The sequence below is a fragment of the Dendronephthya gigantea genome, unplaced genomic scaffold (genome assembly GCF_004324835.1).
Source record: "Dendronephthya gigantea isolate DGI-Jeju-01 unplaced genomic scaffold, DenGig_1.0 000051F, whole genome shotgun sequence".
NCBI classification, from domain to species: Eukaryota; Metazoa; Cnidaria; class Anthozoa; order Malacalcyonacea; family Nephtheidae; genus Dendronephthya; species Dendronephthya gigantea.
Window position 1 is genome coordinate 1,109,602 of NW_021163061.1, and position 18,493 is coordinate 1,128,094.

Consider the following 18,493-nt stretch of genomic DNA (forward strand, 5'->3'; position numbering starts at 1 on the left):
ATGACAGCAGACGATCCAATATATAATATATTCTATGATTTTACTAAACTGAACCTTTCAATTATAGACTTCTGTGTCTGTGATGACTATTTGTTAATACAATCGCAATAAAGATTATATTCGGATATTGAACAGTAGATATATTATATACCAACTATATTTATGATCGAGAAAGGCAAGTAGTGTTCGATATACCGGAACAAACAATAACAAAAACTTCATTTTCACTTTTTGACATAATTTACGACGATTAAAAATCTTGAAAATCGCGAGTCTTGAAGTATATCAACATTATATGAGGCGATGATTTATGTATTTAAATATCTATATTAAAAAAAATCTAATTAAAAGAATGGCAACGGAATATATTCAAGAATGCTTGAGTTTTTGCAGCTGTGTAAACCTCGTTTAGTTGCTCAAGTTAGTTGTTTCAAAGATGGTTAAGGAGTATTTTTGAAATACAAAAGAATCCTTGAACATTCAAAGATAAGTTTCCTGCCAAAGCTCGCAAAATACATGGTCATTGCCAAACAAGAAATCCTTTTAAATTTTAACGACGTTGTATTCCATCCTTCATCCACAGTTCATCTCCAACATTATGAATTTATGATGTCAGTTTGCATGTGTATAAATCTTATTTTTTTTAAGATTTATAACGTGTAGCCTATCAACATCACGGCTTAGTTGCTATCCTAAATCCTCGTCACTCATCTAAATGTTAATCTTGTACGGACAGTTCTCCGTGGAGTTAACGGCGTTCCACTTGACAAAATGCCACCGATTTTCGGGACTTTGACACAGCACACGATAGACCTTAAAGCCTTTCGGAAATTCTTGCTTAAGAAGCAATATATTATTGGGTTGAATGCACAGCTTATGAACGCCAAAAGCAGAGCTGGATACCAAACGAATCTACAGATGAATAAAGAACATGTATCAATCATTCATCCATTGTTATTACAAGAGGAGAATTGAACTAAACTAACTTTATTTATACTGGATAGCTCTATCAGTTCTAAACTGTTCTTCCTAGAGGTCCAGTAAGGCTCATCTCTTATTAATCCAGTGTTACTACAGGAGAAAACCTAAACCGCTAACTGACTAACTTTATTTATACTGGATAGCTCTATCAGTTCTAAACTGTTCTTCCTAGAGGTCCAGTAAGGATCATCTCTTATTGATCCAGTGTTAGTACAGGAGGAAACCTAAACTAAACTAATTTTTTACTGATAGCTCTATAGCCAGTCAATTGAGCCTGATATCTCTTTCAACTCACCTATATATCCGTCGGAAATCATATTCAATTCTCTTCAGGAAATACAACACGTTGTAAGGTGTCCAGATGACAAAACAAATCACAGTTTATAAGAAGCATCTTTACAATTCCTTGTCGCGACTGATAAGTCGTAACTGTCCCATGCTGCTCCCCAGGGATGGGCCTTCTGAGCCTGCGAATTACCACGAAATACAGTCTAGAAATAATGACCAGCGGGATAACATACAGGAGTACGACCAGGAATATACCGTAGGTATTCATGGACCTCAGGCTTGGCCACCTTTGTGTGCAATCACAAGTCAGTTGGTTTTTCTTCGTGTCCATTCTTAGACCACAATAGATGATGGTTGGTATGAAAACGCAGATGGACACCAGCCATATTGCTGGTATGATACAACGAACTCGATGCTTTACCTCGGTGAAGAAGACAGGTTTACAAATGGCGCAGTAGCGTTCGTAAGCGATGAGAGTAAGAGTTAGAACCGAAACAGCATACGGAATATTGAACATGTTGAGCTGGAACTTACAACCAACGTTGCCTAAAATGGAATCAGTAAAAATGATTCAGCCAAGCCCTGCTCAATCTCGTATTCACAGGGAATTTCTCCGGGCTCTTGAAGAGAAATTTCTCCGGGTACGAGGTTGAGTCCATCTTAGTTCAGCTGATTTAGAAAATAAAGACTTCCATCCTATCCTATCCCATCCTTTCCTTTCCTATCCTATCCTATTAGGCTGGATTTAGCACTATGAGCATCATTTCAAAAGTAACAATAGTAGGTCAGTAGTAGGATTAAAAATTTATAAGTAAATCATTTGAATAAAGTCAACGAGCAGCAGTTATCACTAAATATTTCTTCTTGAAGTGCCACTCAAGTTTAATAAACCTTGTCTATTATTCCGAAATACCTTGGAACGGATATCTATGATAAAACACGGCCTTCAAAAGCGACAGTGAGGTACAAGATATCCGTGATTCACTTCCTAAAACATGGGCAACTATATACGGGCATGACTGATGACTGATTGCATACGTTAACTAAAAACCTATTTTTATACTCATTTTACACCTGAGCTACAGTTTTAACAAGTGGTCGTATTGTGTGGTCAAGTCAGGGATTATAAAGTTTTTCTTAGTAGCTATCAAATAAAATATTTGGGAAAACGCGAGATTTGGATGTTTTCCAAACTTTTTACTTCCTGAAAAAGTTCTGGAATACTGAGAAAGCAAAGCGCTCTTAGCACAGCAATATTGATTGTCAAAAGTTCCGATAACGGCATGCTCTTAAGTCGCACTCTATTTCATGTAATTCGGCACGACTTCTAACAGCCAATACAGATCATCTTATATCATTTCACGACAGCCAACATCTTAAGCGGGAAATCAAAGCACACTATCAACCAATATCAAGTTGTGTTTTAGCCAAATTATCAAGAAGAACATGGCCAAATTTAGTATAAACTCCTGTAGCGTACAGCATTTTGTATGGCACAATATTTATAAAGAGTCACTATATATATTTACCATTAAAAAATCCTTCGGAGAAAGCCGTGCCTACGGTAAATGACACCAGCGGTTCCCTGTTGCGAACCACATCGATTAACTGGACTAATCTTAATGCGTAGATTCTCAAGAAAAAACTTACCGATATTTAGATCTTTTACCATAAAATCCGCGACATGAAATATGCTCGAAAATGTTTGAATGAGGTCAGCTACAGCAAGATTGACCAGCAGATAGTTAATGGTAACTTCGTGAAGTTTACGATGTGTGGTCATAATCCAGATGACCAGGCAGTTACCACCAACGGCAACGATGAATACGACAGCATATATCGTCAGAAATAGTGGTGCCGCAGATAGTTTGTTGTATATCTCATGATCTGTGTTGTTAACAGCAGTTGTGTTTGAGCCATTTCTTGTTGATAAATTACCTTGAAGTTCCATGAACATCGTTACAAATAACACCTGAGGTTTAATTCAGACCATAACAAAATATATCACTGTAGACTTTGAACTTTATCTGTGTTGTTGTTGAATGTGGTTGGGCACTCTTTGGGCAGTCTTTGCTGACACGACTCAGAGTTTTCTGTCCTTGAACTTTCTTGAGTTAAAAATTGATGCAATTAATCAGACGACTAAGTTAAGCAAACAAAATTCAAAGCACACACACTTCTAACCTCTTGACGAATCCAAACTTGAGTCTAAAATCATGAACTGAATCAATATTAATTTGAAGTTCCGTACGTGTTCCACATCACGTCACGCTCAACTTGCAAAAAACAGGAACAATGACACAGCTCTGAGCTCTCGTCTTCCTGGTTTGCACTGATTTGTTAAAACACGGGAAAATTTTTTGCCGTTGACGAAACATTTGTGGGTGACGTTAATGATAAAATTCTAGAAATGGAGTTTCATATTTCAAAAAAATCGCACGAATTTTATATTTTTGTTCGCTTTCAACACTCAACGGAGATGAAATCTTTTATTTATAAAATCTTTTATGATGTTTACTAATCGCTAATTAATGAAAGAGATATGTATTGTCTGACAAAGGCTTTGAATTCGCCGCTTCCGAGTGTGCTATACACAACTGCTTAACATTTTTTTCTTTAAAACTTAAAAGACACACCAAAAATGGTAAAATGCGATTGCCTTTGGCAACTACGACATCGAAATTAAGAAATCGATTAATGAGACTTATAACAGGATCTTACTGGACCTCCTAGGAAGAACAGTTTAGAACTGATCAAACTATCCAGTATAAATAAAGTTAGTTTAGTTTAGGTTACCTCCTGTAGTAACACTGGATCAATAAGAGATGATCCTTACTGGATCTCTAGGAAGAACAGTTTACAACTGATAAAGCTATCCAGTATAAATAAAGTTAGTTTAGTTTAGGTTTCCTCCTGTAGTAACACTGGATCAATAATAGATGATCCTTACTGGATCTCTAGGAAGATCAATTTAGAACTGATAGAGCTATCCAGTATAAATAAAGTTAGTTTAGTTTAGGTTTCCTCCTGTAGTAACACTGGATCAATAAGAGATGATCCTTACTGGACCTTTAGGAAGAACAGTTTAGAACTGATAGGGCTATCCAGTATAAACTATAAATAGATCCAGGCAGGAAAGGTGGGGTAAAGTTCCGATCTCGGAAAGGCGAACCTTAACAGCCACTGCGCATGTACAAAATGTCTTGAAGCAATGTCGAATAATCAGCGATATTTTTATCGGCAGAAAGGCGGCGTGAATAATGCGACTCGGGGCTATGTTAATGTCTGCATGTGAATGTTTGTTGTGATGTATAAATATTGGAAATTTAGAAAATAATCGAAAATAAAAATGAATGTTGAACAAGAAGTAGCGAAGCTAGCTAAACAACTGGATAAGATTGTCTCTGAGGAGAATTCTGTGAGTATTTTATGTCTAAAACAGCACGCGTATGGTTAATTGTATCATTTCTATGAACGTGGATTCATGGAATATGTCTTCTTACTCTTCTATATTTCATTCAATTTTCCTTTACAATCTATGAAATAATATATTTTTGTCATCGATTTATCGTGTCGGTTTAAACCACCGTTACATAGAAGATGTATTTCATTTTCCACTGTCATTTCTCGCGTATCAAACCCAGGTTAATGTTTATGAATGATTGTAATTTAATTATTGGCGGCAATTTTTTTTCTCCTTTGAATGAACATCCAAAGCATATCAGTTGTCTGGTCGTTCAGATATCATGGTGAGATTACAATGTATATGCTTCCAGACAGACCTGGTAGCATTTCACAATAGTATGTCTCTTACAGTACCAGAAATCAACTATTTCAATATCTATGGTGCTTTGACCATAAAACTCAAGCTCTTTTTCTATATATGAACAAACAGAAGTCTGTCCCTGACTAGAATCTAAGCCTGATCCATATTTATGCATCTACATTTTGCAAAATACCCAGTATCAATTCATCCATTGTCACAGGCAGTGTTTTATAATAAACCTTTCATACAAATATCAAAATATTGTATAGAGTCAAGAGGTTGCTGTTGATCTATTGAAGACACTTAAAGATCTCCCGATAACACTGGATGTGTTGCAGGTCAGGTTACGCCAAGGATGCTAGTGTTAATTGGTTCTTATTTTTTATTTTTATAAAATCTATTTGAACCATTTCTACATCTTGCTAATTTTGGTGATATCTTTTTAAATGCAGAAAACAAGAATTGGAATGGCAGTAAATGTTCTAAGAAAGTCCAGCACAAGCGCTGAAGTGCAGACCATTTCAAAAGGTCTAATAAAGAGTTGGAAAAAATTACTAACAGGTAACATTCTTGCAAACAAAACTATTGTCCAGTCTGTCAAGTGTCAACCTATAAATGCCCTAACTTTTGCTGCTGTATTAACCTATTAGCATGCAATACACCCAGATGTGTCCTGCTGCCTAAGATATCAGAACTATCACATCATTTGACACTCTTTTAGTTTGCTTTGCTTCCAAATGAATATAAGAAATCTTGGGAAATATACAAAGCATTAAATTTGAGCAATGTTCAGTGGTTTGTGAGCAGAGACAATATGCAAAAGACACTATATAAACCCCTTTCAATTCTGTTACAAGCTCTTGTGAAGTAAAACAATCCATTTCACCCCTTGTTAGATAAGGAAAGCTCTAGCAACAGCAAGGGGGAGACTGAGTCTGAGAAACCATCCAGCAAATCTAAGTCTTCAGAGACCACTGTCAAAAATGAAGTGGAAAAGAAATTTGTGCCAGCGACCAATAATGATGTGAGACAGAAGTGTCGAGAAATGATTAAGAATTCCTTAAAATCATCAGAAGAGGAGGGTTGTGGAGGTAATGTAGAATCTTGAAATAATACATGAGGTTTTTGTTTAGTTTTGAGAACTTGTTTTGCTAAGTAAATATTGTTTATCCTTTTGTAATATTTAGATGCAGAGAGTATAGCTGGTGCTATTGAGCATTGTATCCTTAGTATTTGAAAGTTTTATTTTCAGTTTATATCCATTATATGTACCAACATTTATCCCAGAAACCACTTCAATTAGTTTTAAGCTTCTCTTTCTAATAGTTCAGTAAACTCTATTCCCTTTTCCCAAAATGTTTTGGCATGTGTGTATAAGAACAAGTTCAGGTCATTCCTTGATGCATTTGTGAAGGTATTTTCGAAGAATTTAATGATACAAATACAAAGTACAAAACGAGAGTTCGTAGCAGGGTTTCAAATCTTCGTGATGCAAAAAATTCAAAGCTTAGAGAAGCAGTGTTGAATGGTGAAATACCACCAGAACGAATGGCGAAAATGACGGCAGAGGTAACACAAAAATCGTTCGTTTTTCACCAAGGAGCTTTAGTTGTTGGTTTAGCAAACAATCCTGTTTATGTTTTATTTTCCCTCAAAAGGAAATGGCAAACGATGAAATTAAAACTTTGCGAAAGAAATTCACGAAAGAAGCGATCAATGATGCTCAAATGGCGGTGACAGCAGGAACACCGACGGACCTTTTCAAATGTGGAAAATGTCAGAAAAGGCATTGTACTTACACACAGGTAAAGAGGACCATTGAGAATCTCTTCATCCTTGATAACTTTTCTCCAAGTGCTGATACCATAACCAAGCTCCTCCCAACTTGAAAAGCAGGTTTCTCATGCACAAAGGTATATTTATTAGGTTCAAACGCGAAGTGCCGACGAGCCGATGACAACGTTTGTGTACTGTCAAGAGTGTGGCAACAGATGGAAGGTTTGTGTCAAATTATCAATCTGCGACTTTCCGTTGCTTGTTTAGTATATCTGAGGTGGTAGAACCTGCGGGGATATGGCTAATTGTTTGCAAAGACAAACACAAAAATAAGAGCATCATTTTATAACTAAAGAATAGCCAGTATTTGCTTGAGATGAAATCTTGCGTTTTGCAATTTCTAATATCCTATTTTCTCTCATTTCTTTTAGTTCTGCTAATGACGTCATCATGGCGAGGTTCCCGTATGCTGCAAGCTCATCGACTGGGGAGAAAGATTTAGAGTTTTGTGATAGGACACTGTTTAACAAATTATAGGAGAATTTCCTAGTATTTCTCAAGTATTTTACAAGCGGCTGGTTGTATGAAAGCCGGATAACGCTATCCACTGGATAGTGGTTTTTTCAATCGCTCTGAAATCGCCCGTGATTTGGTATAACTTTGATTAAATCTTAGGTATTACTAAATCGAGGACCTCTTTAATAATTGTTGGTTGCAAAGTTGAAATTTTATCGCTTTTCAAGCATTTATAGTACGATTGAAGACAATCACTATCCGGCTTTCATACAACCAACCCCAGATGTACAAAGTTAGACTTCATGGATTGTAGAGTGTAGCTGCTAATTGCTGTTTTTTTGCCATGGAGAAACTCCCTTGATTTTATGAAAAACTACAGCTTCCGTCACGCGACATGTTATTTAAGTCTTAAATCTTCTCGACTGTTGAAACATTTATAGAGTTACGATTTATATTATAATGTGTTATGGTAAGATTTGTGATGTTGTTTTTCTAATAAATAGCGGTTGCTAAAGGATTTTTGCCTAGCATTTGAGGAAACATTACAATATACTAAACATTTTGACCCAGTGCTGTTGATAAACTGGTTAATACTGTCAGCTCTAATGCACCATATGGCTTAACTGCTGACATGAGCAATATAAGTGATTTTTTATCGCGACAAAAATATCTCAAAGTACATGATAAAATTAATTAATCATCGTTTGAAATATCATCCGCGTTGCTATGGAGATTCCTGCAGCTGACGTAGTAAGGCCATTCTCCTGTTCTGCAGCTCACTTTCACTCTCACTAGATGAAGTATTCCAGTCGGTCTAAAGAAAGAAATCCGATAAGAATTTTACGATGCGAAATTTGGAAGAAAATAATCAAAAAATTATTTTACTTTTTTCGTTTTTTGTGCTTCCTCTTCAGAGTGAGAAGCTTCGGATTCTTTTCGAGTTTTCTCTTTCCGTTTCTTTTCCGCTTTCTTTTCCTTTTTCTTCTTTTCACTTCGTTTTTCTTTCTTTCCTTCTTTCGTTTTCCTCGCTTCCTTCTCGCGTGGTCTCTCGTCTTCTCCGTCTTCGCGTTCCTTCTCGCGCGCATGACGTTCCTTCTCGCGTGCTCTCTCGCCGTCTTCTTCGCGCGAACGTTCTTTGTCTTCGTGCTCACGTTGTTCCTTCTCGCGCGTGCGTTCTTTTTCGCGCTCACGGTCGTCGCGTTCCTTATCCTTTCGTTCTCTTTCCTCGTGCTCACGTTCACGAACACGTTCTTTCTCGCGAGCACGTTCTTTGTCTTTACGTGTCTCGTCGGACTCAGAACCTGACGAGGGCTAAATTTTGATATGATAAAATGCAACGTTTAAACCAGCGTTACTGCACAGGGGCCGGTTGTATGTATAAAACTCGTTAACTACATTTTGCATAGTTAAATCCTGGTTAACTCAGAAATGCACAACTCTGATTACCCAATTCTCTCCTTAACTTCTGTTAAAAGTTAATTAGTTTTTTATACAACTGGGCCCAGTATGTTCACGTTTTAAAATATAGATAAAGTGACGTTTTTCTTTTTCAACTATCCAGGCCTACTGACAGCTTGTGGATTACAATGCATATGTGATTATGGTTTAAAATGACGAATGTTCTTACTGAATGACGTCGTTTTTTCTTTGCTTTCTGCAAATATATGACATAATTCATTATTTAGTTTTCAGTGTCAATAAGCAACGTACAAAAGCGTTAACAACAGATATTTCGTGTTGCATTTCATATTTTACCTTTTTCTCTTTCTTGTGTTTTCTTTTGCCGGAAACATCCTTATCTAAAACAAAAATTTATAGACTTGCTGTTTAGATAAAATATACGCTTTAAAAAACGCTATGAAACCCAACATCAGGCACAGGCACATGGAAAAACAACTACGACTAAAAAACAACAAAACAACAAAACAACAAAACAACAAAACAACAAAACAACAAAACAACAAAACAACAAAACAACAAAACAACAAAACAACAAAACAACAAAACAACAAAACAACAACTTACCTGTGTCAGATTGTGAGGAAGCCGACGGTGATCTTGATTTATTTCTGTGACGCTTTTTCTTGTGTGATTTTTCTTTGTCAGACTCGTCTTCGGACTTTGATGAAGCCTGAAATTCAAACGAGGTTATATCAAGTCATCGTTTGACGCTGAAGTTGGTGGTAATCTTGTGAACGAGAGTAAATAAACTGACCGAAGGTGATCTGGAGCGTTTTCTGTGTTTTTTATTTTTCTTTGCTTTCTTGTGGGTTGATCGGGAGGTATGGTGATGACCACATTCCTGTAAAGCATAAAATGCGAGAGAACTTGAAGTTGTTGCTATTTTAGATAAGAGTTCATTACAAACTCTCTTGTGATTATTCGGACAATTTTTGACTCGCGCGCGCGAGGTACAACCCCCCCCCTAAAGCAGACATGATCTATGTACAAATATCATCAAACCTGGAGTAATGAAGAAATAAATTCTTTAAATAATCGTATTCTTTCTGACTCAACAGTCATCGCCAAAAATGCTGGTTCGCTGACGAATCTTTCACGCACCTAATATAATATAAACAATGATTACCGTCCAAACCTATGACGCAAATAAAGAGTTAAAAAGCTACGTCAATTGAATATATCAAAACTGTGCTGTATTAAAAAGAAGAAATCTGCACAGTTGGCTCACTTAAACACACCTCATCCCATGAGCTGTTCTCATCCAAGGAGGGAGAGGATACTTTCAACATTTGCTTGAACGATGTTTCACGCCGACGTTGCTAGTGGAGAGCATTGGAAAAACAAGAAAGAGAAATTCAAACCACGGCAGGGAGAACAAATCTATAGCTTACGTTGGCTTGAATAAAAGCTTACGTCTCTTTCTTCTCTTTTCACTCGTTCCTTTTCACGAGCTTCCGCTTTTTCCAGCAACTAAAAATAGGGCAAAGGAATAATTGAAAACATTTCATGCACGATGGCTTTGTGGCAAATAGATTAGCTAGATTAATTAGATTAGCGACAGTAGATTAACTAGATTAGCTAGATTAATTAGATTAGCTACTGTAGATTAACTAGATTAGCTAGATTAACACTACTCGATTTCCATAATAGCATACATAAACCGACTGGCTTTGATAACTCAGATTTCCCTCCGTCCTCAACCCCCAAACAATTTACACTTTTAAAACATACCCTGGTTTCCTTTAACTGGCCCATTTAACTTCCTTACATAAAGTATACGCCAAATTCTTACGTTGTTAAAGGTCATTTTAATATTCCCAGGATCCAACGTGGCTGAGCGGTCATCTCTTTGAATCAAGTTATAGAAATCGTCGAAGTTACTGTTCAATTCAACCGTACAATCACATTCCTAAACAAGCCAAGAAAACATTACCCACAAATTAATCGTGACAGAGAGCTTTTGCTGTGTTTAAGAACTAGTTTGCAATGAACTTTGCTGTTTCAAGAGCGAGTAGGTCTGGTTGATGGGTTAACAATTTTGTGTTTTTGTGACAAGGAGCAATAAACTATAAACTAAAGTAAGATATTTATTCCTGTGTGCGATTTTCTTCTTTTGATAGATGTGAACGTGTGAATTAGTTACGGGTGTTCAAATAGGAGCTCGTAAACATCAATGCTTTCGTAACTAGCCACTCATTCACATATACCAAAAGACGAAAATCGCACATGTACAGTATATGTCATAAAGCATACGGACCTTCATTATTTCTTTAATGATTCTTTTCTCATCGTTGAACTTCGACTTCAAGTCTTCCACGTAAAACTTGAACAGATCAAGTGGTGTCGATCCTGCGATGAAATATTTGATTAATTTTGGGATGCGAATATGATCACGTCTTGTAATAAGAGGAAAGCGGTGAGTTGAGAGTTGAACGTACCAGGTTGTCCCAGCATTTTGCTGAACCTGAGATCAGCGCTGATAGTTGGGTACATCTCGGACCACAGGGACATCGAGTGGATCTGGTTGGTCTTGTGGAGTTCGTCCAGAAAGGCCTTCAAAATACAAAGGAAGATATGATTTTGTACATGACATTGGTTGACTGGGAAGGGGAGGGAGGGGAAGGGAAGGCAAAAGGTTGGTAGAGTTGGTGGAATATCCTTATAGGATATTTATTTATCCAAATATTCAAAACACAAATTCAAAAATTTTCCCGATCCACTGGGCTGGTTTATGTGGGAATATTGCGGCGTACTCTTTGCCGAGTACAACGATAGAAGCCTCCTGCAAGAAACGGCATCGATCTTGTCCGTCCTTGCTCAGGAAACGCTGGGAAACAACTGCCTCAAACTCGCATGGAGAGAGCATTGGAGCCGCCATTTTGATGAGGAATCTAACGAGATTTATTGTCATGCAGATGATTCATGGCGGATGTTTGATCTTAAAGCGGAAAGATTTCTCACAAGGAATCCTTCTCTGTTCTTCCTCTGTTGTCTTCTCTTCTTGTTTTTTTCTCTCTGTTTTTCCTCCACCTGGTCTTGTTCGAGAGCTCTGATGTGATCCTCAAATGCAATCAACATATCCTCCTTATCCATGTCTAGAAATGATCAAAACTCGTTGTTCATTCATAGCCCGCGTCACAGACGTTGATGAAGCGAGGTTGTTATTTTGGGTAGTTACCTTTTATTCTTTCATCGTCATTATACACTGCCATATCTCTCAGTTGTTCTTGAGCCTAAAAGAGATTGGTCACATAAATATAAAATACATCTCTCTAATACAGACATCTCTCTAATACAGACATCTCTCTAATACAGACATCTCTCTAATACAGACATCTTTCCAATACAGACATCTCTCTAATACAGAAATCTCTCTAATACAGACATCTCTCTAATACAGACATCTCTCTAACACAGACATCTCTCTAATACAAACATCTCTCTAATACAGATATCTTTCTAATACAGACATCTCTCTTACACAGAAATCTCTCTTATACAGGTATATGATAGTTCCTTCAATACGAATATTTCAAGCCAAAATACTCCACCGTTGAACCCACCTCAACCCAGGTCGTCCTATACGAGACTTCAGTCATACTGTTGAAGACAGAGATCATAAAATCTCTGTTCTCAATTCTCATTTCTTTCTCTCTTTCCTTCTCTTTCTTAGCAAGCAAGAAGATGACATCTTCAAACACGTCCTTGCGTTCTCGCTCTTTCACGGCGTTCCAAGCCTGCTCTCCGTCGAACATCTCCGTTGCGCGATGCCAGCGAACAGACGACGACATCTTAGGGTGGAATTCCAGGAATTTATGGAGGTCATCACGTGCTTTACGCGCCTTCTGACGAAGCTCTTCCTAGAATTTTGGGAAGTGAGAATATTGTAATGAAAATACGAAGATATATGTGATATTATATTAACCGAAAATGTTGGCCAACGTAGCACGACTAATGACAGAAATCTAATCCAATCACACTTAATCTGATTTCATTTAATCTATTCTAATGTAATCTAATCCAATTTAATCTAATCTAATCTAATCATAACGACTTCAAACACGGGAATTCTAACACGAAGTGCGATTTGCTTCGCCAAACTAAAACGGGTCTATTCTCAGGCTGTGTTATATAATATGAATATAAAGCAATAAAATATCACCTTCTCTTCATTTGCACGTTGTGTTTTATATTCATTAAAAGCTTGTTTCTTCTCGTTCATCTTTCTCAAGGCACCGTATCGTGGATCAGCCACAATCATCCGCATTGCAGCATCCCAGTTCATGACGGAAGACACACCCTACAAGAAAATAAGATTCGTATCTCACGCAGCGCTCTTTTCAAACCGCACCATGTGGACATTCAGTACAGATCATCTCTTATTCAAACTACTGCTCAAACCTTTTCCTTAAGAAGTTCTTTAAAGGCTTGTTTCGCCTCTTCCTTCGTGTCATAAATATAATCTCTCTTGGGAGTCGAAGCCGCTGGTGAAGACGATGCCTCGGTTGCTGCAACAGCACTAGACAATAAAGAAATATCTTTTATAGTAGAAGAACTTGAAGGTCTAAGAGCAGGTCTATAGGACTGAAACAGCATTTCAAATGTCAAGGTTTACATCACTGGGTTCTAACGAGGCCCAGCAAGCCATACCTTGCAGCTGAAGCTGGTTGTGGTCCATCGGTTTGTGTGACTCCTGCTGGTTCCTGTTTGGCTTGTTCCTTCGCCTCTTTCGCTCGAAGTTCTTCTTTTGCTCTTTCTTCGTCTCTTTTCTGCTCCTCCCTGGAGATAATTCACGAAATATTTCATAAAGAATAATGACTAGGGGACACTCAGAAGCCAAGTGTAATTGTGGTGGCGTTCTACCATGTTTCTTTGCTGTAAAAAAAAATGGACGGCAGAATTGCTGCATGCGGGAGAAATGAACTCTCAAGCTTTGCTTTGCCAGACCAATGCAACCCCAAACTGACTGAGCTGTGAGGTAAAGTAACCTCAGGAAATAACTATTTTAAAACAAATCTGAAATCACGTAAAAATTTTTAATCTGAAACATACTCTTCCTGTTGTTCCTCGACTTTGATGCGTTCTACAATGAAGAAAAAAAATTTGTCAGGAATTAAGTGTTTTTTAGGGAATACAGACGGCTGATTTCAGGAACTTTTATGAAGCTCACAAAATCTATACAAATTGTAATTTGAATAGGTTTGAATTGGTACTAGTAAATTACCAAGCCAGATCCCTCTCAATAAGGTCTGCTGGGAGCATTTTATGGAGTTACGCATGCTGTTGCAAATTTGCAATACGAAACAAGTTAGTTACCTTTCAATTCTTCAAATTCTTTTGGTATTGTCCATGTTGATTCCTTAGTTTCATTGTTATGATAATATGGTGCGACCACCGTCCGCACTGTGTTCTTTCCACGGACTGGCATCCAGGAGTCGCTAAAAACAAGAACAGCATGTCTAACACATATTTACATGTTGTATTCAACACCTCAAGTCACGCACAGTTAAAATTTAGTCCAAGTCATGATGAAATAACTGCCTGCCTTGCTTATAAATTTTGAAATCTTGCACAAATTCTGCACATCAACAGCATTACTAGAACTTCATGTAAGAATCCTTACCTCAGCATTTGTTTTTAGCTCATTAGGTTTTTGCCAAGATGATTGTTTTGTCTCTGAATTATAATAATAAGTTCTTCCATCAGGTGCTTTGTGCTCGCTCCAAACCATGGCTGCCTTTCTCTAAAGATTGACCAAACAAAACCAGGTTTTAACAAAGCTATAGATGTATAAAAAGCCTTGCACCGCCATCGCACCATTACAAGCAGCAGTATCAGTGTTGTAAAGGACCTACTCTTTCCTCTCTTTGTTTCCTTCTTTCTTCCTCTTTCTCAAGTTCCTCTTTGCTTTTTTCTTCTTTCAGTTCAGGTACGACCGGTTCCAGGGTCACTTCTGGTGCTGCTGCTGGTTTTACTGTTTGAGTCACTGGCTGAACAACTGCCAATGAAATGGAACAACCTCACATCAAAGTTATGCCGAATAATGGACAATTTTTAGAGAAATTGAAAAATTTTCTGCTGTGAAATTTTCGTTTCCTTCTTTAACCACATATGTATATTTAGCGTAACTTGACTGCACTTATAGTGTAAGAAAACATGCAAATACTCTCTAGCTAAATTATGTCTTTGCACTTGGAAATCCAAATCGATGGTCGTAATCCTGCCACTAAAAACAAAAGACGTGAAGGACTGAGATTTATATACAGACCTGGACTGGCAACAGATGTGACCACAGCTGGCATTGCCTGGAAGGCCCCAGCCATAGCCTGCATTGCGTGAGGGTTGAACATTGGCATGGCGGGCATCGGTGGGAAACCTGGGGCTTGGGGTAACCCTGGGAAACCAGGAATCCCAGGGGGGAGAAACCCTGCTTGTGCCATCGCATTCATATTTGGTGGCATCTAAGGAATGGAAATATTTTCATACGTGATTTATTTTTGTGAGAATTTTTTCAGCAAGATCAACAGATACTGTAATCTTCTGAATGAGGGGGGAATGAGGGGGGGAGAATGAGGGGAGGGAAGAATGAGGGGGAAGAATGAGGGGAAGGAAAGAATGAGGGGGAGAATGAGGGGGGAAAGAATGAGAAGGGAAGAGAGGGGAAGGGAAAAGAGGGGAGGGGAAATGAGGGGGGGTGAATGAGGGGGGGAGAATGAGGGGGGGGGAGAATGAAGGGGGGAAGAGAACTTGGGACTTACCATCATTCCTGGGATCATGGGGGGCATCGGGGGAGGGGGGAATCCGGATTGGTTTGACGTGGGTGGAAGACCAGATGACTAAAAAGAACATGGACAAATGAGAATCAATATTGCAACATTTAGTACGGGTTGTAGAGAAACACTGAAAGCAACTTTTTCAGTTGTTTTGTCTTCAGTTCACAAGTGCCAAGTGGATGTTTTGTCAGCACCAGGAAAACGATTACAGCAACAAATGATGAAGACTAATATATTTACACAATTTAACATAAACTATCTACAATGCTGAAGCTCCTACCATAATTTCAATACGTCTTGTACCCGGATACGATTCTCAAACTCGACAGATAGTCAAATACACGCAGAAACCCTTTAAAAACAAAACACATTTGTCAGACTTCATTTCAATGAATACCTCTATCTTTTACACAAAGTACAAGTACTATTCTGCAGGATTTTACCTGGTGGTAAGCGCTCAAAGTTAAGTTTATTTCCACGTGGAAAATAAGCAAAGTTAACCAAGGACTTCCAGATTTGCCGCCATATTGGATTGGACTGCGCAGAGAATTGGAACCCATCTTCTTTTGAGGGATGTGAACGAGTGAATTAGTTACGGATGTTTAAATAAAAGCTCGTACACATCAGAGCAGTCGTAACTTACTACTCGTTCACATCAATCAAAAGAAGAATCATTTATTATTTTCTTGTCAAAAAAAGGCGTTGCTTTTTTTCAAAATGCCTGAAAGTGCATTACTCGCATCACTAGCTGATAATCCATATTTTTCTGCAGGATTTGGGCTCGTCGGTGTAGGCACAGCACTAGCATTGCTTCGTAAAGGTGGACAGTTTGCTTTCATAGCATTCAGAAGACATGCGATGATAACTTTGGAGGTTCCAAGCAAAGACAGGAGTTTTCAATGGCTGCTTCAGTGGATAACGCTGAACGCTCGTAAAGCGCAACATTTAAGCGTTGAGACAACATTTCATCAGAACGACACAGGAAAAATCAACACCAAATTTGATTTTATTCCAAGTCCTGGAACGCATTTTTTCAGGTTGGTCGTGCAGGGGGGTGAGAGAGCAATAAACGTCCCCAAGGGGGGGAAGAGAGCAGTGAACATCTCCAGGGGGGGAAGGAGCAGTCAACATCACCAGGGGGGGGAAGAGAGCAGTGAACATCCCCAGGGGAGGAGAAGCAGTCAAAATCCCCAGGGGGGAAGAGAGCAGTGAACATCCCCAGGGAGAAGCATATTTTCAATGCAGAACCTCATCCCACCCCAAATCTCTGAAGCGATGTTTTCCAAATTTTCATGAACCAATATTTCAGCTATAAAAAGCACTGGATTAGAGTTGAACGATCTCGGGAGAAGGGCATGCTGGACCTGCACACAGGGACCCCATGGGAGACGGTCACTTTAACATCATTAGGCTGGCGACGTGAACTATTCTTTGAGATTCTTGCGGAGGCTCAGAAAATGGCTTTATCACGGGAAGAGGGCAAAACTGTGATGTATATACCTATGGGTGCTGAATGGAGACAGTTTGGTTTCCCAAGACGAAAGCGACCATTAGACTCGGTTATCCTTTCTGATGGTGTTGCAGAGAGAATCTTAGCTGATATTAGAGATTTCATACAGTCTCCAAAATGGTACATGGACAGAGGTATCAACTGGGTTTTTATATAATGTTTATAGACCAATTTTCCTGAAATTCAAGTTATACTTGTATTTATATTCAGGCATTCCCTACAGGAGAGGATATTTGTTGTATGGACCTCCAGGCTGTGGAAAAACAAGCTTTATGTATGTATTAATATATCCATGTCATTTCATCTCCTCTGCTAGTCCAATCTCTGCCATAATCTTCCCAATCATATTATTTCATTTTCAGCATCAAACCTTGCTGTATTTCATCTTCTCATTTTTCACTCATTCTTCTCTTACATCAGTTCACTCTCTTCTTCTAAATCTCATTCTGCAGCCAAGCACTTGCAGGAGAACTGGAGTACAGTATCTGCGTTATGAACCTGAGCGACAGAAGTTTATCTGATGATCGATTGAACCATCTCATGAGCATAGCTCCGCAGCAAAGCATTATATTACTAGAAGATATTGATGCTGCCTTTGTAAAAAGAGACGAAGATGATCCAGGCGGTCAGAATAATATGTACCTGAATAGGGTTTGTTTTCAATCTTCAAACATTTCTTGAATCTTTAAGATTATAAAAGTCAAAAATATCTGGAGAAAGTAGTGTGTCAGAATATATTCAGTCAGATGAATAATAATTCCATCTTAAAATCTAGTAAAATCTTAAATATACTTCGGATTTGGTTAGGATTAATGTTAGATTTAGGATTAGGGTTAATCTTAATCAACAATAATCCTAATCAAAGACCTAATCCTAACCCTTATCCTAACCTAATCTCAAGGACTAAATCCATGTATTTAGGATTTATTGAACACATGGAATGATTAAGGTCGGATGATCTTTCTTTTTTTTTCAAAGGTAACCTTCAGCGGTTTGTTGAACACTTTGGATGGCGTCGCCTCGACGGAAGAGAGGATTGTTTTCATGACAACGAACCATCTCAATAGACTAGATCCAGCTCTAATAAGGCCCGGCCGTGTTGATGTTAAACAAGAAATAGGTTACGCTGAAGGCAGCCAAATTAAACGCATGTACAGACGATTTTATCCGCACGAATCAGGCATAAACGCCGAGCAATTCGCACGAGATGTAGTGACACTTAGCAAGATGAAAAGTATCGCAGATATTCAAGGATATTTTATGTTGCATAAGAATAGTTCCAAAGCCGCGCTTGAAAATGTGAATGCTCTGAAAGAATGAATACATTTTGAAAATACAACTTTGTTTGTTTTTTCTCACTAACTGTATATATACAAGTCTTATGTATACAGTGGCTTAAGGTCTGTTCATATGATGCAGTTT

At 38.2% G+C, this 18,493-nt stretch overlaps 4 protein-coding genes across 4 annotated transcripts; 2 read left to right on the plus strand and 2 right to left on the minus strand.

Annotated features, from left to right (window-relative positions):
- Nucleotides 1-594: 594 nt before the first annotated feature.
- On the minus strand, nt 595-3,399 carry LOC114528718 (substance-K receptor-like). Its single transcript, XM_028550395.1, has 4 exons — nt 2,920-3,399; nt 1,382-1,815; nt 1,277-1,332; nt 595-912 (listed from the first exon to the last, which is right to left on the minus strand). The coding sequence occupies exons 1-4, from the start codon at nt 3,224-3,226 to the stop codon at nt 708-710; spliced, it is 1,002 nt and encodes a 333-aa protein (XP_028406196.1). The 5' UTR covers nt 3,227-3,399; the 3' UTR covers nt 595-707.
- Nucleotides 3,400-4,527: 1,128 nt separating this feature from the next.
- Nucleotides 4,528-7,844, plus strand: LOC114528672 (transcription elongation factor A protein 1-like). The gene is made up of 9 exons (XM_028550350.1): nt 4,528-4,687; nt 5,305-5,373; nt 5,488-5,596; nt 5,932-6,126; nt 6,223-6,255; nt 6,450-6,604; nt 6,694-6,840; nt 6,962-7,033; nt 7,243-7,844. The coding sequence occupies exons 1-9, from the start codon at nt 4,619-4,621 to the stop codon at nt 7,249-7,251; spliced, it is 858 nt and encodes a 285-aa protein (XP_028406151.1). The 5' UTR covers nt 4,528-4,618; the 3' UTR covers nt 7,252-7,844.
- Nucleotides 7,845-7,940: 96 nt separating this feature from the next.
- On the minus strand, nt 7,941-16,157 carry LOC114528677 (pre-mRNA-processing factor 40 homolog B-like). Its single transcript, XM_028550355.1, is given in 27 exon segments — nt 7,941-8,141; nt 8,213-8,638; nt 8,955-8,981; nt 9,083-9,126; nt 9,353-9,458; nt 9,543-9,629; nt 9,791-9,889; nt 10,027-10,107; nt 10,202-10,258; nt 10,581-10,697; nt 11,046-11,137; nt 11,227-11,341; nt 11,750-11,883; nt 11,967-12,021; nt 12,352-12,648; nt 12,951-13,088; nt 13,190-13,307; nt 13,439-13,567; nt 13,841-13,871; nt 14,105-14,174; nt 14,176-14,226; nt 14,412-14,531; nt 14,644-14,786; nt 15,057-15,249; nt 15,547-15,624; nt 15,842-15,913; nt 16,005-16,157. Coding segments are annotated over 26 exon segments (2,901 nt in total). The 5' UTR covers nt 15,845-15,913; nt 16,005-16,157; the 3' UTR covers nt 7,941-8,051.
- An 88-nt stretch (nt 16,158-16,245) lies between these two features.
- Nucleotides 16,246-18,391, plus strand: LOC114528719 (mitochondrial chaperone BCS1-like). The gene is made up of 5 exons (XM_028550396.1): nt 16,246-16,598; nt 16,871-17,205; nt 17,282-17,345; nt 17,524-17,722; nt 18,050-18,391. Exons 1-5 carry the CDS (start codon nt 16,279-16,281, stop codon nt 18,389-18,391), a joined length of 1,260 nt encoding a protein of 419 aa, XP_028406197.1. The 5' UTR covers nt 16,246-16,278.
- The last annotated feature ends 102 nt before the right edge of the window (nt 18,392-18,493 follow it).